We start from the raw sequence: 22,169 nt of genomic DNA, 5'->3' as shown, positions 1-22,169 counted from the left end.
CAACATTAACTCTCATACAGAGACTGGTGGAAGGATAAAACAACATTCACCTTCATGCAGAGACTAGTGGAAGGATTGGACAACATTCACTCTCATACAGAGACTGGTGGAAGGATTGGACAACGTTTAATCTCACAAAGACTGGTGGAAGGATTGGACACTTTTCACTCTCATATAGAGACTGGTGGAAGGATTGGGCAACATTCACTCTCATGCAGATACTGGTGGAAGGATTGGACAAAATTCATTTTCATACAGAGACTGGTGGAAGGATTGGACAACATTCACTCTCATACAGAGACTGGTGGAAGGATTAGACAACATTCACTCTCATACAGAGACTGGTGGAAGGATTGGACAACATTCACTCTCATACAGAGACTTGTGGAAGGATAAAACAACATTCATTCTCATACAGAGACTGGTGGAAGGATAAGACAACATTCACTCTCATACAGAGACTGGTGGAAGGATTGGACAACATTCGCTCTCACACAGAGACTGGTGGAAGGATTGGACAAAATTCATTTTCATACAGAGACTGGTGGAAGGATTGGACAACATTTACTCTGATACAGAGACTGGTGGAAGGATTAGACAACATTCACTCTCATACAGAGACTGGTGGAAGGATTGGACAACATTCACTCTCATACAGAGTGTTGTGGAAGGATAAAACAACATTCACTCTCACACAGAGACTGGTGCAAGTAGAAAACAACATTCACTCTCATACAGAGACTGGTGGAAGGATAAAACAACATTCACTCTCATACAGAGACTGGTGGAAGGATTGGACAAATTTCATTCTCATACAGAGACTGGTGGAAGGATAAGACAAAATTCGTTCTTATACAGAAACTGGTGGAAGGATTGGACAACATTCACTCTCATACAGAGACTGGTGGAAGGATTAGAAAACATTCACTCTCATACAGAGACTGGTGGAAGGATTGGACAACATTCACTCTCATACAGAGACTTGTGGAAGGATAAAACAACATTCACTCTCATACAGAGACTGATGGAAGGATAAGACAACATTCACTCTCACACAGAGACTGGTGGAAGGATAAAACAACATTCACTCTCATACAGAGACTGGTGGAAGGATAAAACAACATTCATTCTCATACAGAGACTGGTGGAAGGATTGGACAACATTCGCTCTCATACAGAGACTGGTGGAAGTATTGGACAAAATTCATTTTCATACAGAGACTGGTGGAAGGATTAGACAACATTCACTCTCATACAGAGAGTGGTGGAAAGATTAGACAAAATTCATTCTCAAACAGAGACTGGTCGAAGGATTAGACTACATTTACTCTCACACAGAGACTGGTGGAAGGATTGGACAAAATTCATTCTCATACAGAGACTGGTGGAAGGATTGGACAAAATTCATTTTCATACAGAGACTGGTGGAAGGATTGGACAACATTCACTCTCATACAGAGACTGGTGGAAGGATTAGACAACATTCACTCTCATACAGAGACTGGTGGAAGGATTGGACAACATTCACTCTCATACAGAGACTTGTGGAAGGATAAAACAACATTCACTCTCATACAGAGACTGGTGGAAGGATAAGACAACATTCACTCTCACACAGAGACTGGTGGAAGGATAAAACAACATTCACTCTCACACAGAGACTGGTGGAAGGATAAAACAACATTCTTTCTCATACAGAGACTGGTGGAAGGATAAGACAACATTCACTCTCATACAGAGACTGGTGGAAGGATTGGACAACATTCGCTCTCACACAGAGACTGGTGGAAGGATTGGACAAAATTCATTTTCATACAGAGACTGGTGGAAGGATTGGACAACATTCACTCTCATACAGAGACTGGTGGAAGGATTAGAAAACATTCACTCTCATACAGAGACTGGTGGAAGGATTGGACAACATTCACTCTCATACAGAGACTTGTGGAAGGAAAACAACATTCACTCTCATACAGAGACTGGTGGAAGGATAAGACAACATTCACTCTCATACAGAGACTGGTGGAAGGATAAAACAACATTCACTCTCATACAGAGACTGGTGGAAGGATTGGACAACATTCGCTCTCATACAGAGACTGGTGGAAGGATTGGACAAAATTCATTTTCATACAGAGACTGGTGGAAGGATTAGACAACATTCACTCTCATACAGAGAGTGGTGGAAAGATTAGACAAAATTCATTCTCAAACAGAGACTGGTGGAAGGATTAGACTACATTTACTCTCACACAGAGACTGGTGGAAGGATTGGACAGAGTCCGTTCTCATACAGAGACTGAAGAACGATTAGAAACTTTCACTCTCACACAGAAACTAGTGGATGGATAAGAGAGCTTTTCACACAGGGACTGGTGTGCAGACTCCACTGCTTACATGTAGGAATGCGTTTTGGAAATACATGTAGATTTGTTCTACACAATGGTTGTCAGTCTTAATGTCTCGGATCAAATATTTCACTGACGTATATGTGTCGACTTGTACCCTAGAAATGTTTCCCATGCCCCATACATTCATCCAGCGTCCTTCTATGTCCAGGCGGAATTAACACACACGACTCTCTTGTGTTCTAATATTTTATTTACATCTGAATGACTTACATACCCTGGATGATTCAGACTACACCTTGGCGGCTGTAGCTGAGGCTTCGTAGTCTACAAATAAATAAAATGACTGAATATAGTATTATGATAACTGAAATTAGCAATCACATTTATGCTAAAACGTCAACTAGGCATATAGTTAAAAAAATAATAACATTTCAAGAAATAAATCTATTGTAGGTGATATTATGCTTGTCAATAACCCCTGAATACAAATTACGCACTACACATATCAATGCACTTGAAGTGATTTGTTATTGCTAATAACCCCCAAATATCACTTACAGGAGAAAATATCAAATTGCTAAAACATCAGTGTTTTTGTCAACAATATTTGTTCGGTTCAGCAGTGAAAATACGAAATGATAGTCACTATGAAACACTAACAGACAGAGTTATTACCAGGATCACGTAACACGTTCTCGTTAAAACAGCTATCCCTCGGTAGACTTGTACACAGTATCTATACAACAAGACTTACATGTACATATTAGGTCAGGTGGCCAAATATTGTAGCCATTTTATTACCATAGCAACAGAAATAAACAACACAGAGATGATGTTAAGTCATGACATAATGCTGATGAAGATGGGCACATAACATAATATCCTACAGCAACTTGAGGCATATCACCCTAGAGGACCGCTACCAGGGAACCCACTGCTGGGGATACAGACACAACAAAGTCAATGTCGGGTTCAATGAACTTATTTCATTCTACACATGCATGTAATCTTTTAGAGCATAGATTTAAGTCAGTCTCTCTTGTAACGGTAAGTCAGTAATTTCGAGTAAATATTTCAAAATGATACTGACACTTAAAAGGGTGATATGTATGTTGCCAGGCAACAGGACTAAACGTGAATACAGTAGTAAGGTTGGATGAATATGTGGTGTCATGATGTTACATTCAAATGATAAATGGGTCATAAATATAGCCAGAATTATGTACAAGTACGGGTCCATATAACACGTACGGACCAATGAACATTGCTAGTGGCTGTTGAATTCACGGATCGCTTTAAAGCAACATGTAGTGAAAGTAGTAAAGAGTTATCTGACTCAGGTCAAGTTCTTTATGTAACGGTCTGCGTCATGAACAACCTGGAAATATGTACACGTTAGAATCAAGTGTGTTATCTCCTGCTTGCTTTCTCTTGAAAAGTTTCTGCAAATATCGAATGTAGATCAATTAACGTTTAAGGTTTTTAACTATATGTGCATCATCGATCCGTGAACTCGGTTTTACAATTTCTACCTGAGAGAAACAGAAACTAAATGCAATTATAACGTACGGCTGGAGACAAGCCAGGTGGAGTCGGATCACCAGCTTTAATCCTGGATTAAGCCTGGATTAACCCTCGCCATGGCCCTCGGTTGATATCTGTGCAAACTTCTGTCATGACGTACACTGTTCTTTGTAGTTTCCTCCACAAATATATTACAAGGTAAATAAATATCTCGTACTTGCTGATTACTGTCTTTAATATATACAAACACTTCGCCCGTTACTGACCTAGTAACTTGTGAAACATGTTGATAAAGTCTACAGTGTGGCAGTAATATCTAGTGGTTCCTACATGCCAGGAACCTCATGTTTCCAACTATGTACAAACTCAGACTTACAGCTTGCTCAGCACTAGATAGGGAACAGTTACATAAATTATGTATTAACAGTAACCGATGACGCGCTCTGGTAGTCTGGCATCTATTTCACTGTTGTGGTTTTGGAGCTAAAGGTCGACTATGGTGAATAGTGTCTGTGTGAACTCTTCTAGTCCGGACTGTGTTCAGCACAAACCATGCCCTTTAATCATCACCGTGATTGTCACATCACTGCCAAGTTAACCTCGGAGGACTTTCCCGTAGGAAAAGTAGTGAGTTACCATGGCAACAAGCGCGTGCTCCCTGGCACATGTATAACACAACTGCGGTTTATCTCATGTGAGATACACATGTTTCAGTAATCCCCATGCCTGCAATCCTTGCCTCTGGTCCTTTTGGAAGATGTACACGATCTTTGTTTTGTGACGTCAAATTATTGCGCATTTTCCTTTGCACCGTCCACCGGGACAACGTGCTTGAGTGGTGGTACCTCCTCTGGGAGAGTGATTCATACTTGCGAATGAATTCAGTCATTCAGTAAAGTCAATGACGTCATCTTCACGTCTTGATGACGTCACTATTTACACGTGTGGACATCTACTATCCGCTCACATGTTTTACAGCGCACATAACAACACCAGTAGAATTTACAATGGCAGCGTTCAACAAGTTTTCGTTTGAAAGTGTTGTATCCGCGCCCGCAGCACAACAAGTTACAACCATCCATCCCCTCCGAGTTTCTGTTGCACTCACGGCCGATAGTTCCGAAGGATCCCGTGTCAGGATCCGATGTGCAGTAGTCGGGCGACTCGTCCAAATATATCACGTCTTCCCTTGACGGGCGGTTATAGCGTTTATTTTTGCGCACTAGTTTTGTTCCCCTTTTGTTGAACTTGACCTCTGTTGCACCATCGTATTTATCTTTGAGACGGTCCCCCACTTCTCTGAAAGACGGCAGCTGTTGCCAACAGGTCTTCAGGCTACAGGAGCCGGACACGCCATGGCACTTGCACGCTACTTTGGCGTAGTTGTATACGGACTGGAAAAGAAAGAAAAACGTTAATACTTCACATTTGTTTTACAAAGGGACCGTATAAAAACAGCAAACATCATTAAATGATCATTCATGAACATTATACTTGTCTAGGTAAATGTGTAGCTGTAACCGACACTATCACATTGTATGTGAGGGGGCATTGGAAGCGGGCACGACATACACCAACGGTCTTTCTCCACACTTCAGGTGAAACAAAGCAAGCGGAAGACCTTACTGGATTGGGAGTATCATTTTGTTCTGTATAAAGAAACTGTAGCAGAAATCTAAGTTTGGAAATGAGCTCAGGGCTGCATCTTTATCCCGACCTCCATAACGGAAATAGACAAAAATGCGTTTTCGGAATCTGTCGCAAAAAAAGTGTTAAAATGGAATTCGGCGTGTATCGGGCGGTCGTTAGGGTTCACCAGCCATCTGCGCTCTACACCGTCCTTGCCAAGCTTGTGATGAAGTGTTATAAAAAGCTGCACACCAAGTGATCGGTACTGCTGCACATACTCAGCAGACCTGCAGCTGAACAGGGGTACCTGCCGCAAACATGAAGAATATCTCACCCATAGAGTCCTTGTATTTTAACCGTATTAACACGGTGTGTAGTGACGTGGTGACACAGTTGGTGCAGCTATTCTCGTTTTCTTGTAACGTACGCAAACAAATCTAATCCAGTCAAATAACGTTCTCATAAAAAGGTCCATCATTTGGGAGGTGCTACCTGTCTTTTTCCCAGAAATGCCAATCTTATCTCGTACATCATTCAGCATTTGATTTATATTGGATAAACATTTCTCACATACCACAGTAAACTCCTGTCTGGTAATCACGTAGTGTCCCAAGCTTAATGTCACGGCCCGCGGCACCATGTCACAGACATTCAACACGAACAATGGTAACCTGTACATTCTACAGTTCCCTCCACACTCTACCATTACTACTATACTCTACCATTTCTTCCACATTCTAAAAATCCCTCCACACTCTACCATTAGTAGCACAGTCTACCATTTCTACCATACTCTACCATTACTTCCACATTCTACAGTTCCCTCCACACTCTACCATTACTACCATACTCTACCATTACTTCCACATTCTACAGTTCCCTCCACATTGTACCATTACTACCATACTCTACCATTACTTCCACATTCTAAAGTTCCCTCCACACTCTACCATTACTAGCACAGTCTACCATTTCTACCATACTCTATCATTTCTTCCACATTCTACAGTTCCCTCCACACTGTACCATTACTACCACAGTCTACCATTACTACAATACTCTACCATTACTTCCACATTCTACAGTTCCCTCCACATTGTACCATTACTACCATACTCTACCATTACTTCCACATTCTAAAGTTCCCTCCACACTCTACCATTACTAGCACAGTCTACCATTTCTACCATACTCTACCATTACTTCCACATTCTAAAGTTCCCTCCACACTCTACCATTACTTCCATACTCTTACCATTCCTTCCACATTGTACTTACTAGTTCTACCGTTACCTCCACACTCTACCATTATTTCCACACTCTACCATTACTACCACACTCTACCATTACTTCCACATTCTAAAGTTCCCTCCACTATGTACAGTTACTTCCACAATCCATAGTTACCTCCACAATCTACAGTTACCTCCACAATCCATAGTTACCTCCACAATCCACAGTTACCTCCACAATCTACAGTTACCTCCACAATCCACAGTTACCTCCACAATCCATAGTTACCTCCACAATCTACAGTTACCTCCACAATCCATAGTTACCTCCACAATCCATAGTTACTCCACAGTACAGTTACTCCACAATCTACAGTTACTTCCACAATCCACAGTTACTTCCACAATCCATAGTTACCTCCACAATCTACAGTTACCTCCACAATCCATAGTTACCTCCACAATCTACAGTTACCTCCACAATCTACAGTTACCTCCACAATCCACAGTAACCTCCACAATCCATAGTTACCTCCACAATCTACAGTTACCTCCACAATCCATAGTTACCTCCACAATCTACAGTTACTTCCACATTCTACAGTTACCTCCACAATCCATAGTTACCTCCACAATCCATAGTTACCTCCACAATCTACAGTTACCTCCACAATCCACAGTTACTTCCACAATGAACAGTTACTTCCACAATCCATAGTTACCTCCACAATCCATAGTTACCTCCACAATCCACAGTTACCTCCACAATCCACAGTTACTTCCACAATCTACAGTTACCTCCACAATCCATAGTTACCTCCACAATCCACAGTTACTTCCACAATCTACAGTTACTTCCACAATCTACAGTTACTTCCACAATCCAAAGTTACTTCCACAATCTACAGTTACTTCCACAATCTACAGTTACCTCCACAATCCATATTTACCTCCACAATCCACAGTTACTTCCACAATCCACAGTTACTTCCACAATGTACAGTTACTTCCACAATCCATAGTTACCTCCACAATCCATAGTTACCTCCACAATCTACAGTTACTTCAACAATCCATAGTTACCTCCACAATCCATAGTTACCTCCACAATCCATAGTTACCTCCACAATCCATAGTTACCTCCACAATCTACAGTTACTTCCACAATCCATAGTTACCTCCACAATCCACAGTTACCTCCACAATCTACAGTTACTTCCACAATCCATAGATACCTCCACAATCCACAGTTACTTCCACAATCTACAGTTACTTCCACAATGTACAGTTACTTCCACAATCCATAGTTACCTCCACAATCCATAGTTACCTCCACAATCTACAGTTACCTCCACAATCCACAGTTACTTCCACAATCTACAGTTACCTCCACAATCCATAGTTACCTCCACAATCCACAGTTACTTCCACAATCTACAGTTACTTCCACAATCTACAGTTACTTCCACAATCCATAGTTACTTCCACAATCTACAGTTACTTCCACAATCTACAGTTACCTCCACAATCCATATTTACCTCCACAATCCACAGTTACTTCCACAATCTACAGTTACTTCCACAATCTACAGTTACCTCAACAATCTACAGTTACTTCCACAATCTACAGTTACATCCACAATCTATAGTTACTTCCACAATCTACATTTACCTGAACAACCCAAAGCTACCAACACATCTTCATTTACCACTATACATGCCTGCTTAACGACTACCAGGTAGGCACCGTGTACACAAAGACCTTTACAAGCTCACGCTATCTCTGAACACAAGCACAAAGATAAAGCAAACTGAAATTGGTCAAATTCTTGACGATGGAAGTTCGATCATCAAAAGGAAAATGCACCCTTTTTTCAAGTGAAACGCTGATAACATGAACGATAAGGCTTCTAGAGTAGTTCCCCTTTCTTTAATCAATCCCAGCCCTATGAGATAATGAATAGACGCTAGTAAATGATAACTGATATGGTCCGTATGTTTTATGCCCAACCTGTTTTCGTCCCACAATATAGCTGTACATAGTACAACCCTAGCACACCCTGATCATGACTAATGCAGACATTAATGAGTGTACACAGGCTGATATTATTCTCAGTAATTTGATAGCTTCTACAAAATGTGAAGTACTAGAAAGCAGTCTGAAGGATGAATTGTAAGGCATGTTTTCATCCCCCAGGTGCTAGTCAAGAACAAAAAAGAACAACTGCTTGACTCTCCGTCTTTTGATATATGGTAGAACGTCGGTCGGGAATAGGCATGTCTTTCTGCGCATAGTTCAGCTGCCGTAAACCTTTAAGACATCCGCAATTGAATGTCGTACACTCTATTGAAAACCTGGGGTCAAATAGGTGGATGTATTGCCAGTTGAATGAATAACGTATCACATACATAGCTTGTTTGGTTGATGGGGCATGGTGGTTCAATGTTTCCATTCTATGATGACGGAGTCACACCAGTATAGTGCTTATTGAAAATCGGAATGGAAGTATTCGGGTATTTCCCCATCATTCATTGACTAATGTACTTATAGATATTCACATTTAGGGGATCGACAGCTGAATTCGGACTTGAATCCCGAACAAACATTAATTACAGATGTGTGGATGACAAGTTCTCGTTGAGGTGTCACAATCTTACATTGTTTGGTGTGACCAGTGTTCGGCGACTTCAATCACACATCTAGATGTATACGAACAGTTTGGTGTGACCAGTGTTCGGCGACTTCAATCACACATCTAGATGTATACGAACAGTTTGGTGTGACCAGTGTTCGGCGACTTCAATCACACATCTAGATGTATACGAACAGTTTGGTGTGACCAGTGTTCGGCGACTTCAATCACACATCTAGATGTATACGAACAGTTTGGTGTGACCAGTGTTCGGCGACTTCAATCACACATCTAGATGTATACGAACAGTTTGGTGTGACCAGTGTTCGGCGACTTCAATCACACATCTAGATGTATACGAACAGTTTGGTGTGACCAGTGTTCGGCGACTTCAATCACACATCTAGATGTATACGAACAGTGTCGATGTGACCAGTGTTCGGCGACTTCAATCACACATCTAGATGTATACGAACCGTGTCGATGTGACCAGTGTTCGGCGACTTCAATCACACATCTAGATGTATACGAACAGTTTGGTGTGACCAGTGTTCGGCGACTTCAATCACACATCTAGATGTATACGAACAGTTTGGTGTGACCAGTGTTCGGCGACTTCAATCACACATCTAGATGTATACGAACAGTGTCGGTGTGACCAGTGTTCGGCGACTTCAATCACACATCTAGATGTATACGAACAGTTTGGTGTGACCAGTGTTCGGCGACTTCAATCACACATCTAGATGTATACGAACAGTTTGGTGTGACCAGTGTTCGGCGACTTCAATCACACATCTAGATGTATACGAACAGTGTCGGTGTGACCAGTGTTCGGCGACTTCAATCACACATCTAGATGTATACGAACAGTGTCGGTGTGACCAGTGTTCGGCGACTTCAATCACACATCTAGATGTATACGAACAGTGTCGGTGTGACCAGTGTTCGGCGACTTCAATCACACATCTAGATGTATACGAACAGTGTGTGACCAGTGTTCGGCGACTTCAATCACACATCTAGATGTATACGAACAGTGTCGGTGTGACCAGTGTTCGGCGACTTCAATCACACATCTAGATGTATACGAACAGTTTGGTGTGACCAGTGTTCGGCGACTTCAATCACACATCTAGATGTATACGAACAGTTTGGTGTGACCAGTGTTCGGCGACTTCAATCACACATCTAGATGTATACGAACAGTTTGGTGTGGCCAGTGTTCGGCGACTTCAATCACACATCTAGATGTATACCAGTGTTCGGCTACTTCAATCGAACAGATGTCGGTGTGACCAGTGTTCGGCGACTTCAATCACACATCTAGATGTATACGAACAGTGTCGGTGTGACCAGTGTTCGGCGACTTCAATCACACATCTAGATGTATACGAACAGTTTGGTGTGTTCGGTCTAGATGTATACGAACAGTGGTTGACCAGTGTTCGGCGACTTCAATCACACATCTAGATGTATACGAACAGTTTGGTGTGACCAGTGTTCGGCGACTTCAATCACATCTAGATGTATACGAACAGTTTGGTGTGACCAGTGTTCGGCGACTTCAATCACACATCTAGATGTATACGAACAGTTTGGTGTGACCAGTGTTCGGCGACTTCAATCACACATCTAGATGTATACGAACAGTTTGGTGTGACCAGTGTTCGGCGACTTCAATCACACATCTAGATGTATACGAACAGTTTGGTGACCAGTGTTCGGCGACTTCAATCACACATCTAGATGTATACGAACAGTGTCGGTGTGACCATCTTCAATCACACATCTAGATGTTCGGCGACTTCAATCACACATCTAGATGTATACGAACAGTTTCATGTGACCAGTGTTCGGCGACTTCAATCACACATCTAGATGTATACGAACAGTTTGGTGTGACCAGTGACTTCAATCACACATCTAGATGTTACGGCGACTTCAATCACACATCTAGATGTATACGAACAGTGGTGGTGTGACCAGTGTTCGGCGACTTCAATCACATCTAGATGTATACGAACAGTGTCGGTGTGACCAGTGTTCGGCGACTTCAATCACACATCTAGATGTATACGAACAGTGTCGGTGTGACCAGTGTTCGGCGACTTCAATCACACATCTAGATGTATACGAACAGTGTCGGTGTGACCAGTGTTCGGCGACTTCAATCACACATCTAGATGTATACGAACAGTTTGGTGTGACCAGTGTTCGGCGACTTCAATCACACATCTAGATGTATACGAACAGTTTGGTGTGACCAGTGTTCGGCGACTTCAATCACACATCTAGATGTATACGAACAGTTTGGTGTGACCAGTGTTCGGCGACTTCAATCACACATCTAGATGTATACGAACAGTGTCGGTGTGACCAGTGTTCGGCGACTTCAATCACACATCTAGATGTATACGAACAGTTTGGTGTGACCAGTGTTCGGCGACTTCAATCACACATCTAGATGTATACGAACAGTGTCGGTGTGACCAGTGTTCGGCGACTTCAATCACACATCTAGATGTATACGAACAGTGTCGGTGTGACAGTTTGAATTGTGGCCAGTGTTCGGCGACTTCAATCACACATCTAGATGTATACGAACAGTGTCGGTGTGACCAGTGTTCGGCGACTTCAATCACACATCTAGATGTATACGAACAGTGTCGGTGTGACCAGTGTTCGGCGACTTCAATCACACATCTAGATGTATACGAACAGTTTCGGTGTGACCAGTGTTCGGCGACTTCAATCACACATCTAGATGTATACGAACAGTGTCGGTGTGACCAGTGTTCGGCGACTTCAATCACACATCTAGATGTATACGAACAGTTTGGTGTGACCAGTGTTCGGCGACTTCAATCAATTCAATCACATCTAGATGTATACGAACAGTTTGGTGTGACCAGTGTTCGGCGACTTCAATCACACATCTAGATGTATACGAACAGTGTCGGTGTGACCAGTGTTCGGCGACTTCAATCACACATCTAGATGTATACGAACAGTGTCGGTGTGACCAGTGTTCGGCGACTTCAATTCGGCGACATCTAGATGTATCTAGATGTATACGAACAGTGTCGGTGTGACCAGTGTTCGGCGACTTCAATCACACATCTAGATGTATACGAACAGTGTCGGTGTGACCAGTGTTCGGCGACTTCAATCACACATCTAGATGTAGACGAACAGTTTGGTGTGACCAGTGTTCGGCGACTTCAATCACACATCTAGATGTTTACGAACAGTTTGGTGTGACCAGTGTTCGGCGACTTCAATCACATATCTAGATGTATACGAACAGTGTCGGTGTGACCAGTGTTAGGCGAATTCAATCACACATCTAGATGTATACGAACAGTGTCGGTTCACAGAGTTGAAGTAGTCTATGAAACTGGACCAATTTATAATGCACAGGAGATAAAAAAAATATGTTCTAATGACACTTACAGAGAAGGAAACTAATTGTGAACAGGGCGTGAACAATATGTTTATTAAAAAGCAAGATGTGCCAAGATATCCCACTGTGACAAGGGAGGTATATAAACAGACGTTCACACTCTCAAAGTGCGAGACAAAACACGGCAGCTGTAAAGGGACCCTCATTACTACTTGCTCGTCATGCAATACATTTTTGTTTTCAATTCATTTTCCACGTGATTCCGTATGCAAGACTTAACTAACGTCATAGTTGCCCAACTGGATCACATTACTCTTTCGTAACCGTTTAATAAAACCTAAACTCATAGAATTGCAAGTCATTGATGACACAGCAGTCCCGTTGCCTGCTGACTGGGTTTCGTCCTATTGCTCAACTTAGTACAATAACTAGTCCAGAATTTTGAGACCAATTCATTCAGCTGGATGTATAAATATTAATCAGTATTATTTGATACACCTAATCACTTGCATATTGCAACACTATGCTCCTTCTCTTCCTTGCAAACACGTCGTGCAGTGTGCTCTATCGTACAGCTGCTCTGACAAACGGAAATCTGGAAATCGTGGAAATATCAAACGTGGCTCTGCCGCTTGAAATGTTTGGCGGCCTGGTACGCACTTGATATTATATCAATCACATTGTACGTGACAAAAATACACTTAATAAACGCAAAGAACACATAACAGGTGTAACCAGTCAGCCAGATGAACTGTGAATCATTGTACGACCTCTTCAAACAGGGACAGTCTGTGATGTCTTGGTTAACGACATGCTGCCGAAACCTCGACATAAAATATAGAAATACGATTTTTGAATATCAATTGAATATCAATTTGTAAATACGATTCTCTTGGATGAATTGGAATTCTGTGTAACGATAGTTGTTTGTAGTGTCTCTTTTAACTTTCACACGAGAAAATTCGGATCGGCTGAAAAGTAGGTCATTGTCTGAGTTGGTTAATGAGACTCATGTTTCGGTTTGACAAATCCTAAGAGAAGCTTTCGTCTTGCTTTTATATAGCTGTTGGATATACCCGACTGTTGGATATACCACACTGTTCCTTTCGCCGACTGTTCGATACGCTCGACTATTCGATATGCACGATCTCAATACCGAATATATCTAGTGCCTGAATGGGCAATACTACAGGCTCGTTCTGTTTTAGAAACGGAGCGTTGAGGCGACTTCCCGTTATATCTGTACTCTGTGGTGTTCATCTGACACCAGGAAACCGTCGCATGTTACGACTTGCAACTCCACACAAAACATCAACACATAGACTGAACAGCGAGAACTTGTCTGATAGGTGGAGATACAGGATGATGCCCAACAGGTCCCTTCTTCCTCAGCAGGAGCAACAGATGGAAGGTCTATCCCCACCCTAGGCTCTTCCACGTTACTCCCTGAGTAAAGACCGATAACTCTTTCACTTTCGGAACACTACGGGTTATATACTGAACCGCGACAGTCTGCCACAGGACTATTTGTGTAATGAAGACATGTACTAGGGATCCATACACATTACATCCCATGGAGTACAGCCTCAACTGGACATACACAATCATGCTCGTGCTACAGTTCGGGAAAACAGCAGGCTATTTAATGGAACATGAGGTGGCACTAGAGAATACTTTAAGTCAAATATTCAGAAAAAAAGCAGCAAATACCGTAACATGCTGAAGTACGGGAATTCGTAACGCAAAATATTCAGAAGGTAGAGAATACATCATGTAACATATCAAGAATACGTAAAGGAATATGTAATTTAACCTACTTGAGTCAGGGAGTACCTAATGTAACCTACTAGAGTCAGGGAATACGTATTGTAACCTACTAGAGTCAGGGAATATGGAAAGGTTCCGTCCGATATGAGGTGGAGTCAAGTGACTCAACGTGATCACATACCTGAGGTCAATGCTATTCATTATGTCTGGGGACAAGTCTGTCAAACACATTTCACTTCAGCAGACTCAAGGCTGAAAATATGTCATAATTCATTCACATAATTACATGTTATTGCCTTGAACTTTCCTGCAGCCGATAGGAATCCTAATTTATTGGCCATTCACGACATTTCTTCCTTAGGCTGACTGGCATTTCCTCAGGACAGGGCTGGATGACGTGTGACACATTGGGTGAAGACTGAGACACCGTCTGATGGGGAGGGGTGACGTAGTGGACTCCTAGTGTGAAGACTGAGACACTGTGTGATGTGGAGGGGTGACGTAGTGGACTCCTTGTGTGAAGACTGAGACACTGTGTGATGGGGAGGGGTGACGTAGTGGACTCCTAGTGTGAAGACTGAGACACTGTGTGATGTGGAGGGGTGACGTAGTGGACTCCTTGTGTGAAGACTGAGACACTGTGTGATGGGGAGGGGTGACGTAGTGGACTCCTAGTGTGAAGACTGAGACACTGTGTGATGTGGAGGGGTGACGTAGTGGACACCTTGTGTGAAGACTGAGATACTGTGTGATGGGGAGGGGTGACGTAGTGGACTCCTAGTGTGAAGACTGAGACACTGTGTGATGTGGAGGGTGAGACAGTAGACTCCTAGTGTGAAGACTGAGACACTGTGTGATGGGGAGGGGTGACGTAGTGGACTCCTAGTGTGAAGACTGAGACACCGTCTGATGGGGAGGGGTGACGTAGTGGACTCCTAGTGTGAAGACTGAGACACTGTGTGATGGGGAGGGGTGACGTAGTGGACTCCTAGTGTGAAGACTGAGACACTGTGTGATGGGGAGGGTGAGACAGTAGACTCCTAGTGTGAAGACTGAGACACTGTGTGATGGGAAGGGTGAGACAGTAGACTCCCTGTGTGAAGTCTGAGACACTGTGTGATGGGAAGAGTGAGACAGTAGACTCCCTGTGTGAAGTCTGAGACACTGTGTGATGGGAAGGGTGAGACAGTAGACTCCTTGTGTGAAGACTGAGACACTGTGTGATGGGAAGGGTGAGACAGTAGACTCCTTGTGTGAAGACTGAGACACTGTGTGATGGGGAGGGATGAGACTGCAGTCTCCTTGTGTGAAGACTGAGACACTGTGTGATGGACAAGGGTGAGACAGTAGACTCCTTGTGTGACGACTGAGACACTGTGTGATGGGGAAGGGTGAGACAGTGGACTCCTTGTGTGAAGACTGAGACACTCTGTGATGGGGAGGGGTGAGACAGTGAACTCCTTGTGTGAAGACTGAGACACTGTGTGATGGAGAGGGGTGACGTAGTGGACACCTTGTGTGAAGACTGAGACATCGTGCGCTGCCTTTTCCTGAGATAACTAGCCGTGACCTTCTGTATCAGACAGCGCAATGCAACGACAAGTAACTGCCCTGAGTGGATAGCACTATGTCATAAGATGAGATTATCCGTTGTGATTTTCATTACACAGCGGACTATATAGCCCTATGTTGCTAATTGTGACTATATAGCCATATGTTGCTACATGTGACTATATAGCTCTATGGTGTTACAGGTGACTATATAGCTCTATGTTGCTACCAGTGACTATATAGCCCTATGTTGTTACAGGTGACTATATAGATCTATGGTGTTACATGTGACTATATAGCCCTATGGTGTTACAGGTGACTATATAACCCTATGTTGCTACAGGTGACTATATAGCCCTATGGTGTTACAGGTGACTATAAAGCTCTATGTTGCTACCAGTGACTATATAGCCCTATGTTGTTACAGGCGACTATATAGATCTATGGTGTTACAGGTGACTATATAGCCCTATGGTGTTACAGGTGACTATATAGCCCTATGGTGTTACAGGTGACTATATAGCCCTATGGTGTTACAGGTGACTATATAGCCCTATGGTGTTACAGGTGACTATATAGCTCTATGTTGCTACATGTGACTATATAGCCCTATGTTGTTACAGGCGACTATATAGATCTATGGTGTTACAGGTGACTATATAGCCCTATGGTGTTACAGGTGACTATATAGCCCTATGGTGTTACAGGTGACTATATAGCCCTATGGTGTTACAGGTGACTATATAGCTCTATGTTGCTACCAGTGACTATATAGCTCTATGTTGCTACAGGTGACTATATAGCCCTATGTTGCTACCAGTGACTATATAGCTCTATGTTGCTACCAGTGACTATATAGCCCTATGTTGCTACAGGTGACTATATAGCTCTATGGTGTTACATGTGACTATATAGCCCTATGTTGCTACCAGTGACTATATAGCCCTATGTTGCTACAGGTGACTATATAGCTCTATGGTGTTACATGTGACTATATAGCCCTATGTTGCTACAGGTGACTATATAGCTCTATGTTGCTACAGGTGACTATATAGCCCTATGTTGCTACCAGTGACTATATAGCTCTATGTTGCTACCAGTGACTATATAGCCCTATGTTGCTACAGGTGACTATATAGCCCCATGTTGCTACCAGTGACTATATAGCTCTATGTTGCTACAGGTGACTATATAGCCCTATGTTGCTACAGGTGACTATATAGCCCTATGTTGCTACATTTGACTATCCCGACTAGTTGGCACTAACGCCACGTGATCAAGTAGATATTGACGCCAGGAAGGACTAGCATCCCTTCTGTAAGATTTGTACTTGACTTAGCACACTCGCTTTTTGTAACTCCAATTTTCTTTCACATTTCTTTTAACAACATTTTATACTGAAGTTCCATACTTCTTTCCTTGTATTCTTGAGTGAAATGAAGTTTAAATCCCTGCCACTGTGTCGCCTATAGAGCGCTGCACCAGGGACCGGCAACATTGTGACTACCCGAAAGGCCTTTTCAGCTGTGGAGTGTTTGTCGCACTGTATTAAGCAGTCTGGGCTTTGTTCGGTGGATAAAGCAGCCCAACACGGCCTCTTGCTATCACCAGCCTCCCAACGTGCAGGCGACTTCCACAGAAAGCCTATTGAGCCGCTAGTCAATGCCCTCAACTAAATAGAGTTGGGGCAATTCATTGGGGTGGAATGGTTCGAATTGAAACTAACCGACTCCTGTCCTGTGGCGTTCAAAAGTGTTATTGCTTGCGGTGGTGGTGGGTGACTTTAGGGCTCCTTTTAGAAAATATAGAGGTGTCAGTCTTTCATTCATTGGCCAGGTTTTCTCCTCGGGTCTGGGTTTTCATATGTGACTAAGGAGGCAGAAGTACCTTCACTCTTTCCTTAAGGAGTTGGCGTTTAGCGCTGTATGGATACGAGACATTTGAAAGAAGGAAATGACTTTTCAATCTAGTTTTTGTTACCTGCTCACACTCTGACAGTATTGTTGACAGGGTGTTCGACAGGTGAGAGGCGTCAGGATGATCATCTCCTCGCTATAAACACATCATTGTTCACTTTCACATAACCAACCTTACCAACATAAAATTGTTCTATTGACATATAAAGCACAGTGCAAAGTCCATTGTTTCATGCCAATATAAAACTGTTCAATTGACGCATGAACAGACCAGAATGAAAACTGTTTCACTTCTAAGCAATCTGGATTGCTACAACAACCCTTTGCTGTTTGTCGGTTTCACGCTCACTTCTGGACTCCGAATCTGGACTTCACAACTTCAGTTTGAAACCAAAATAATCAAACACGAAATGTTGAAACATATGTATGATAACAGAATGTATTTCAAAATGATCTAATCTTTCAACTTGATATAAAAGCTGCCTAGTAGTTACAACGGCAGCACTACATCCAATGGCCGTATTAGACATACTGACTGTGGGCAGAGGATACAGACTGTGGTCAATGGTGTAGATATATGGAGTGACCAGTGACCGCTGTTCTTGATGTCATTTCTGGGATGACTGAGGCATACGTCCGCCCATTTATATATCTCTCCGAAATATCTATACAAAGTTGGATTAATCTATTTTCTTCAACAAGCTTTAAGAACAATCTGGACTCGAGTCTGATTACAGAAGCTAGCACACCGCTGTCCTCTACAGAAATCGGGAACTTAACAGAAACAATGTAATCATTTTACAACAGAGGTTTGTTGTCTTAATAACCCTCCCTTGTCCTGTCCTCCCCTCCCCTTATATCTTCTGACTGAAAAACCTGGCGCATGTGGCACAGAGGCGTCTTGACCAATGCCTTCGTTGACCTGATTCAAAGTTGATATCAGAGCCTGCTTCCAACCAGATATAATCATGATTTACGTGATTGTATTCGGTGAAATAATAAGTTATGTAATGGTCTTAAAACATTGCCACCTGGCGGGCTTGATTGCAGCCTGATCTACCCGGGAGAAGTTACATTCGGCTTCTATCTCAGTCTGCCTTTATAGTATACTGCATGGCCAACCAAGTGTATTGCATGGCATGGCAGTGGATTATTTCTATCAGCAACTCTGGATAACATCGAATTGAGTTTAGTTTATACATAAATGATTCACATTAAATATTCCGCTGGAACAAAGTCAGTGTGGCTACGTTTTTATCGTACCATCACAAATATTTAGCTCTTACGACCTATGAACCGCCAGCCTTGAAGCCGGCCATAGTGAGTTCTCTCAAGTGGGTGGTCAGCGATCGGCCTGATAAGCAGTCACAAAGATTGGTAGATGGTCTAAAGTCTGGTCAGTGGAATGAATCAAATGCTTCAGCAAAATAACAAACGTTATGAATTTGCTGTCCTGGTTTAGGTATGTCGCGAAGGCCATTGCTCCTTCCAAGATAACACTGAGTATCGGCGCGTTTGCCCCGCATCGTTAATATAAGGAGGTGCTATGGGATAAGTTCATACTCGGCCTCGGATGGCGATTAAGCAATTGGTACTTCACCTCCACATCTCAGACTCTCAGTATTCACTACTACTTCACTTCCTGATGCCTTATCCTCAACATTCACTGGTAGTTCACCGCGTTTTTTCTGACACAATATTCTCCTTCCACGATATTCTTTTCGTCGTCACTTGCTACATTAGACCATTGCGCAACGGGAATAAAAACCTTGTCAAATTCCAGACTCGATTTACACTGCGCTTCTCAAATTGCGATAGATGTAAAAGTACCCGTTCAAGCATCGACCTCGCTGAATTAAAGGTCATTTTGTGTTATAAATGGGAGCCCCTTACACCCGACACACCGCGCGCTTAGCCTGCTGCTACAAGCGTTGTGGGATGGCAGAACATTTCTGTCAACGTCAGACGACGAAACCCAAGTGTCCCTCAAATGTAAAGTAATATTGCATGCCCTTCGTCACTTACTTAGTAAACTGATGTCCGACTGGAGTAATACCAGAGAACCAGTCAGAGTGTCGGGCTGCCAACAGTGTAGAAGGTTATGTCAAACACAGTAATTAACCATGAATAGGAAACTCTAACACGACAAGTTTCTTGAAGCCTTAAGGCGCCCCTGCCTCCCTCGGTCACTGAACAGGTCATGGTATTTCACTTTCCACCGCACAGTAAACTTCGGATTATCTCCAAAATACTAGTCAGGCTGAGGCAGCACGACCAACAACCATTACTTGTAACATGTGTACATGAATATATCGTACGCTAGTCTTAAAACGTAGACTGGACTGGTACGAAGCTTGAAGCATCTGACAGTGGAATTTTTAGACGGGTGTACCATCTATCAGTAGATTGACTTGAAGCTTGTACCTCTACGAATAGCCTGGATAAAGTCATGTACCGTCTTAAAGAGGTGCGGCTAGAAGCTTGTACCTCCAAGAATAGCCTGAATAAAAGCATATACCGTCTTACAGAGTAACGGCTAGAAGCTTGTACCTCTACGAATAGCCTGAATAAAGTCACATACCGTCTTACATATGTACGGCTAGAAGCGTGTACCTCTACGAATAGCCTGAATAAAGTCATACACCGTCTTATATATGTACGGCTAGAAGCGTGTACCTCTACGAATAGCCTGAATAAAGTCATGCACCGTCTTACAGAGTGACGGCTACAGGCTTGTACCTCTACGAAATAGCCTGAATAAAGTCATATACCGTCTTACAGAGTAACGTCTAGAAGCGTGTACCTCTACGAATAGCCTGAATAAAGTCATGCACCGTCTTACAGAGTAACGGCTACAAGCTTGTACCTCTACGAATAGCCTGAATAAAGCCATGCACCGTCTTATATATGTACGGCTAGAAGCGTGTACCTCTACGAATAGCCTGAATAAAGTCATATACCGTCTTACATATGTACGGCTAGAAGCGTGTACCTCTACGAATAGCCTGAATAAAGTCACATACCGTCTTATATATGTACAGCAAGAAGCGTGTACCTCTACGAAATAGCCTGAATAAAGTCATATACCGTCTTGCAGAGTAACGGCTAGAAGCTTGTACCTCTACGAAATAGCCTGAATAAAGTTATATACCGTCTTATATATGTACGGCTAGAAGCGTGTACCTCTACGAAATAGCCTGAATAAAGTCATATACCGTCTTACAGAGTAACGGCTAGAAGCGTGTACCTCTACGAATAGCCTGAATAAAGTCATATACCGTCTTACATATGTACGGCTAGAAGCTTGTACCTCTACGATATAGCCTGAATAAAGTCACATACCGTCTTACAGAGTAACGGCTAGAAGCGTGTACCTCTACGAAATAGCCTGAATAAAGTCATATACCGTCTTACAGAGTAACGGCTAGAAGCTTGTACCTCTACGAATAGCCTGAATAAAGTCATATACCGTCTTACAGAGTACGGCTAGAAGCCTGTAAAGTCACCCGTCTACGAATAGCCTGAATAAAGTCATATATACCGTCTTACATATGTACGGCTAGAAGCGTGTACCTCTACGAATAGCCTGAATAAAGTCATATACCGTCTTATATATGTACGGCTAGAAGCGTGTACCTCTACGAAATAGCCTGAATAAAGTCATATACCGTCTTACAGAGTAACGGCTAGAAGCGTGTACCTCTACGAATAGCCTGAATAAAGTCATATACCGTCTTACATATGTACGGCTAGAAGCGTGTACCTCTACGAATAGCCTGAATAAAGTCATATACCGTCTTATATATGTACGGCTAGAAGCTTGTACCTCTACGAATAGCCTGAATAAAGTCACATACCGTCTTACAGAGTAACGGCTAGAAGCGTGTACCTCTACGAATAGCCTGAATAAAGTCATATACCGTCTTACAGAGTAACGGCTAGAAGCGTGTACCTCTACGAATAGCCTGAATAAAGTCACATACCGTCTTACATATGTACGGCTAGAAGCTTGTACCTCTACGAATAGCCTGAATAAAGTCATATACCGTCTTATATATGTACGGCTAGAAGCGTGTACCTCTACGATATAGCCTGAATAAAGTCACATACCGTCTTACATATGTACGGCTAGAAGCGTGTACCTCTACGATATAGCCTGA

General features: G+C 42.7%; 1 protein-coding gene across 2 annotated transcripts in view; it reads right to left on the bottom strand.

Moving 5' to 3' along the window:
• Window positions 1-2,583: 2,583 nt before the first annotated feature.
• Window positions 2,584-22,169, bottom strand: part of LOC124288775 (protein Wnt-5a-like) — a 117,878-nt gene continuing 98,292 nt past the window's right edge. For both annotated transcript variants that reach the window (XM_046725305.1, XM_046725312.1), the window contains exon 5: window positions 2,584-5,269. In XM_046725305.1, the coding sequence (XP_046581261.1) occupies window positions 4,808-5,269 (462 nt within the window). In that variant the 3' untranslated portion in view covers window positions 2,584-4,807. The remainder of the gene's footprint in view (window positions 5,270-22,169) is intronic.

Source organism: Haliotis rubra, unplaced genomic scaffold (assembly GCF_003918875.1).
Source record: "Haliotis rubra isolate DU_JTF1 unplaced genomic scaffold, ASM391887v1 Scf1113, whole genome shotgun sequence".
NCBI lineage: Eukaryota > Metazoa > Mollusca > Gastropoda > Lepetellida > Haliotidae > Haliotis > Haliotis rubra.
The sequence above is the reverse complement of the archived record's forward strand: the minus strand, read 5'-3'. Positions and strand labels throughout refer to the sequence as shown.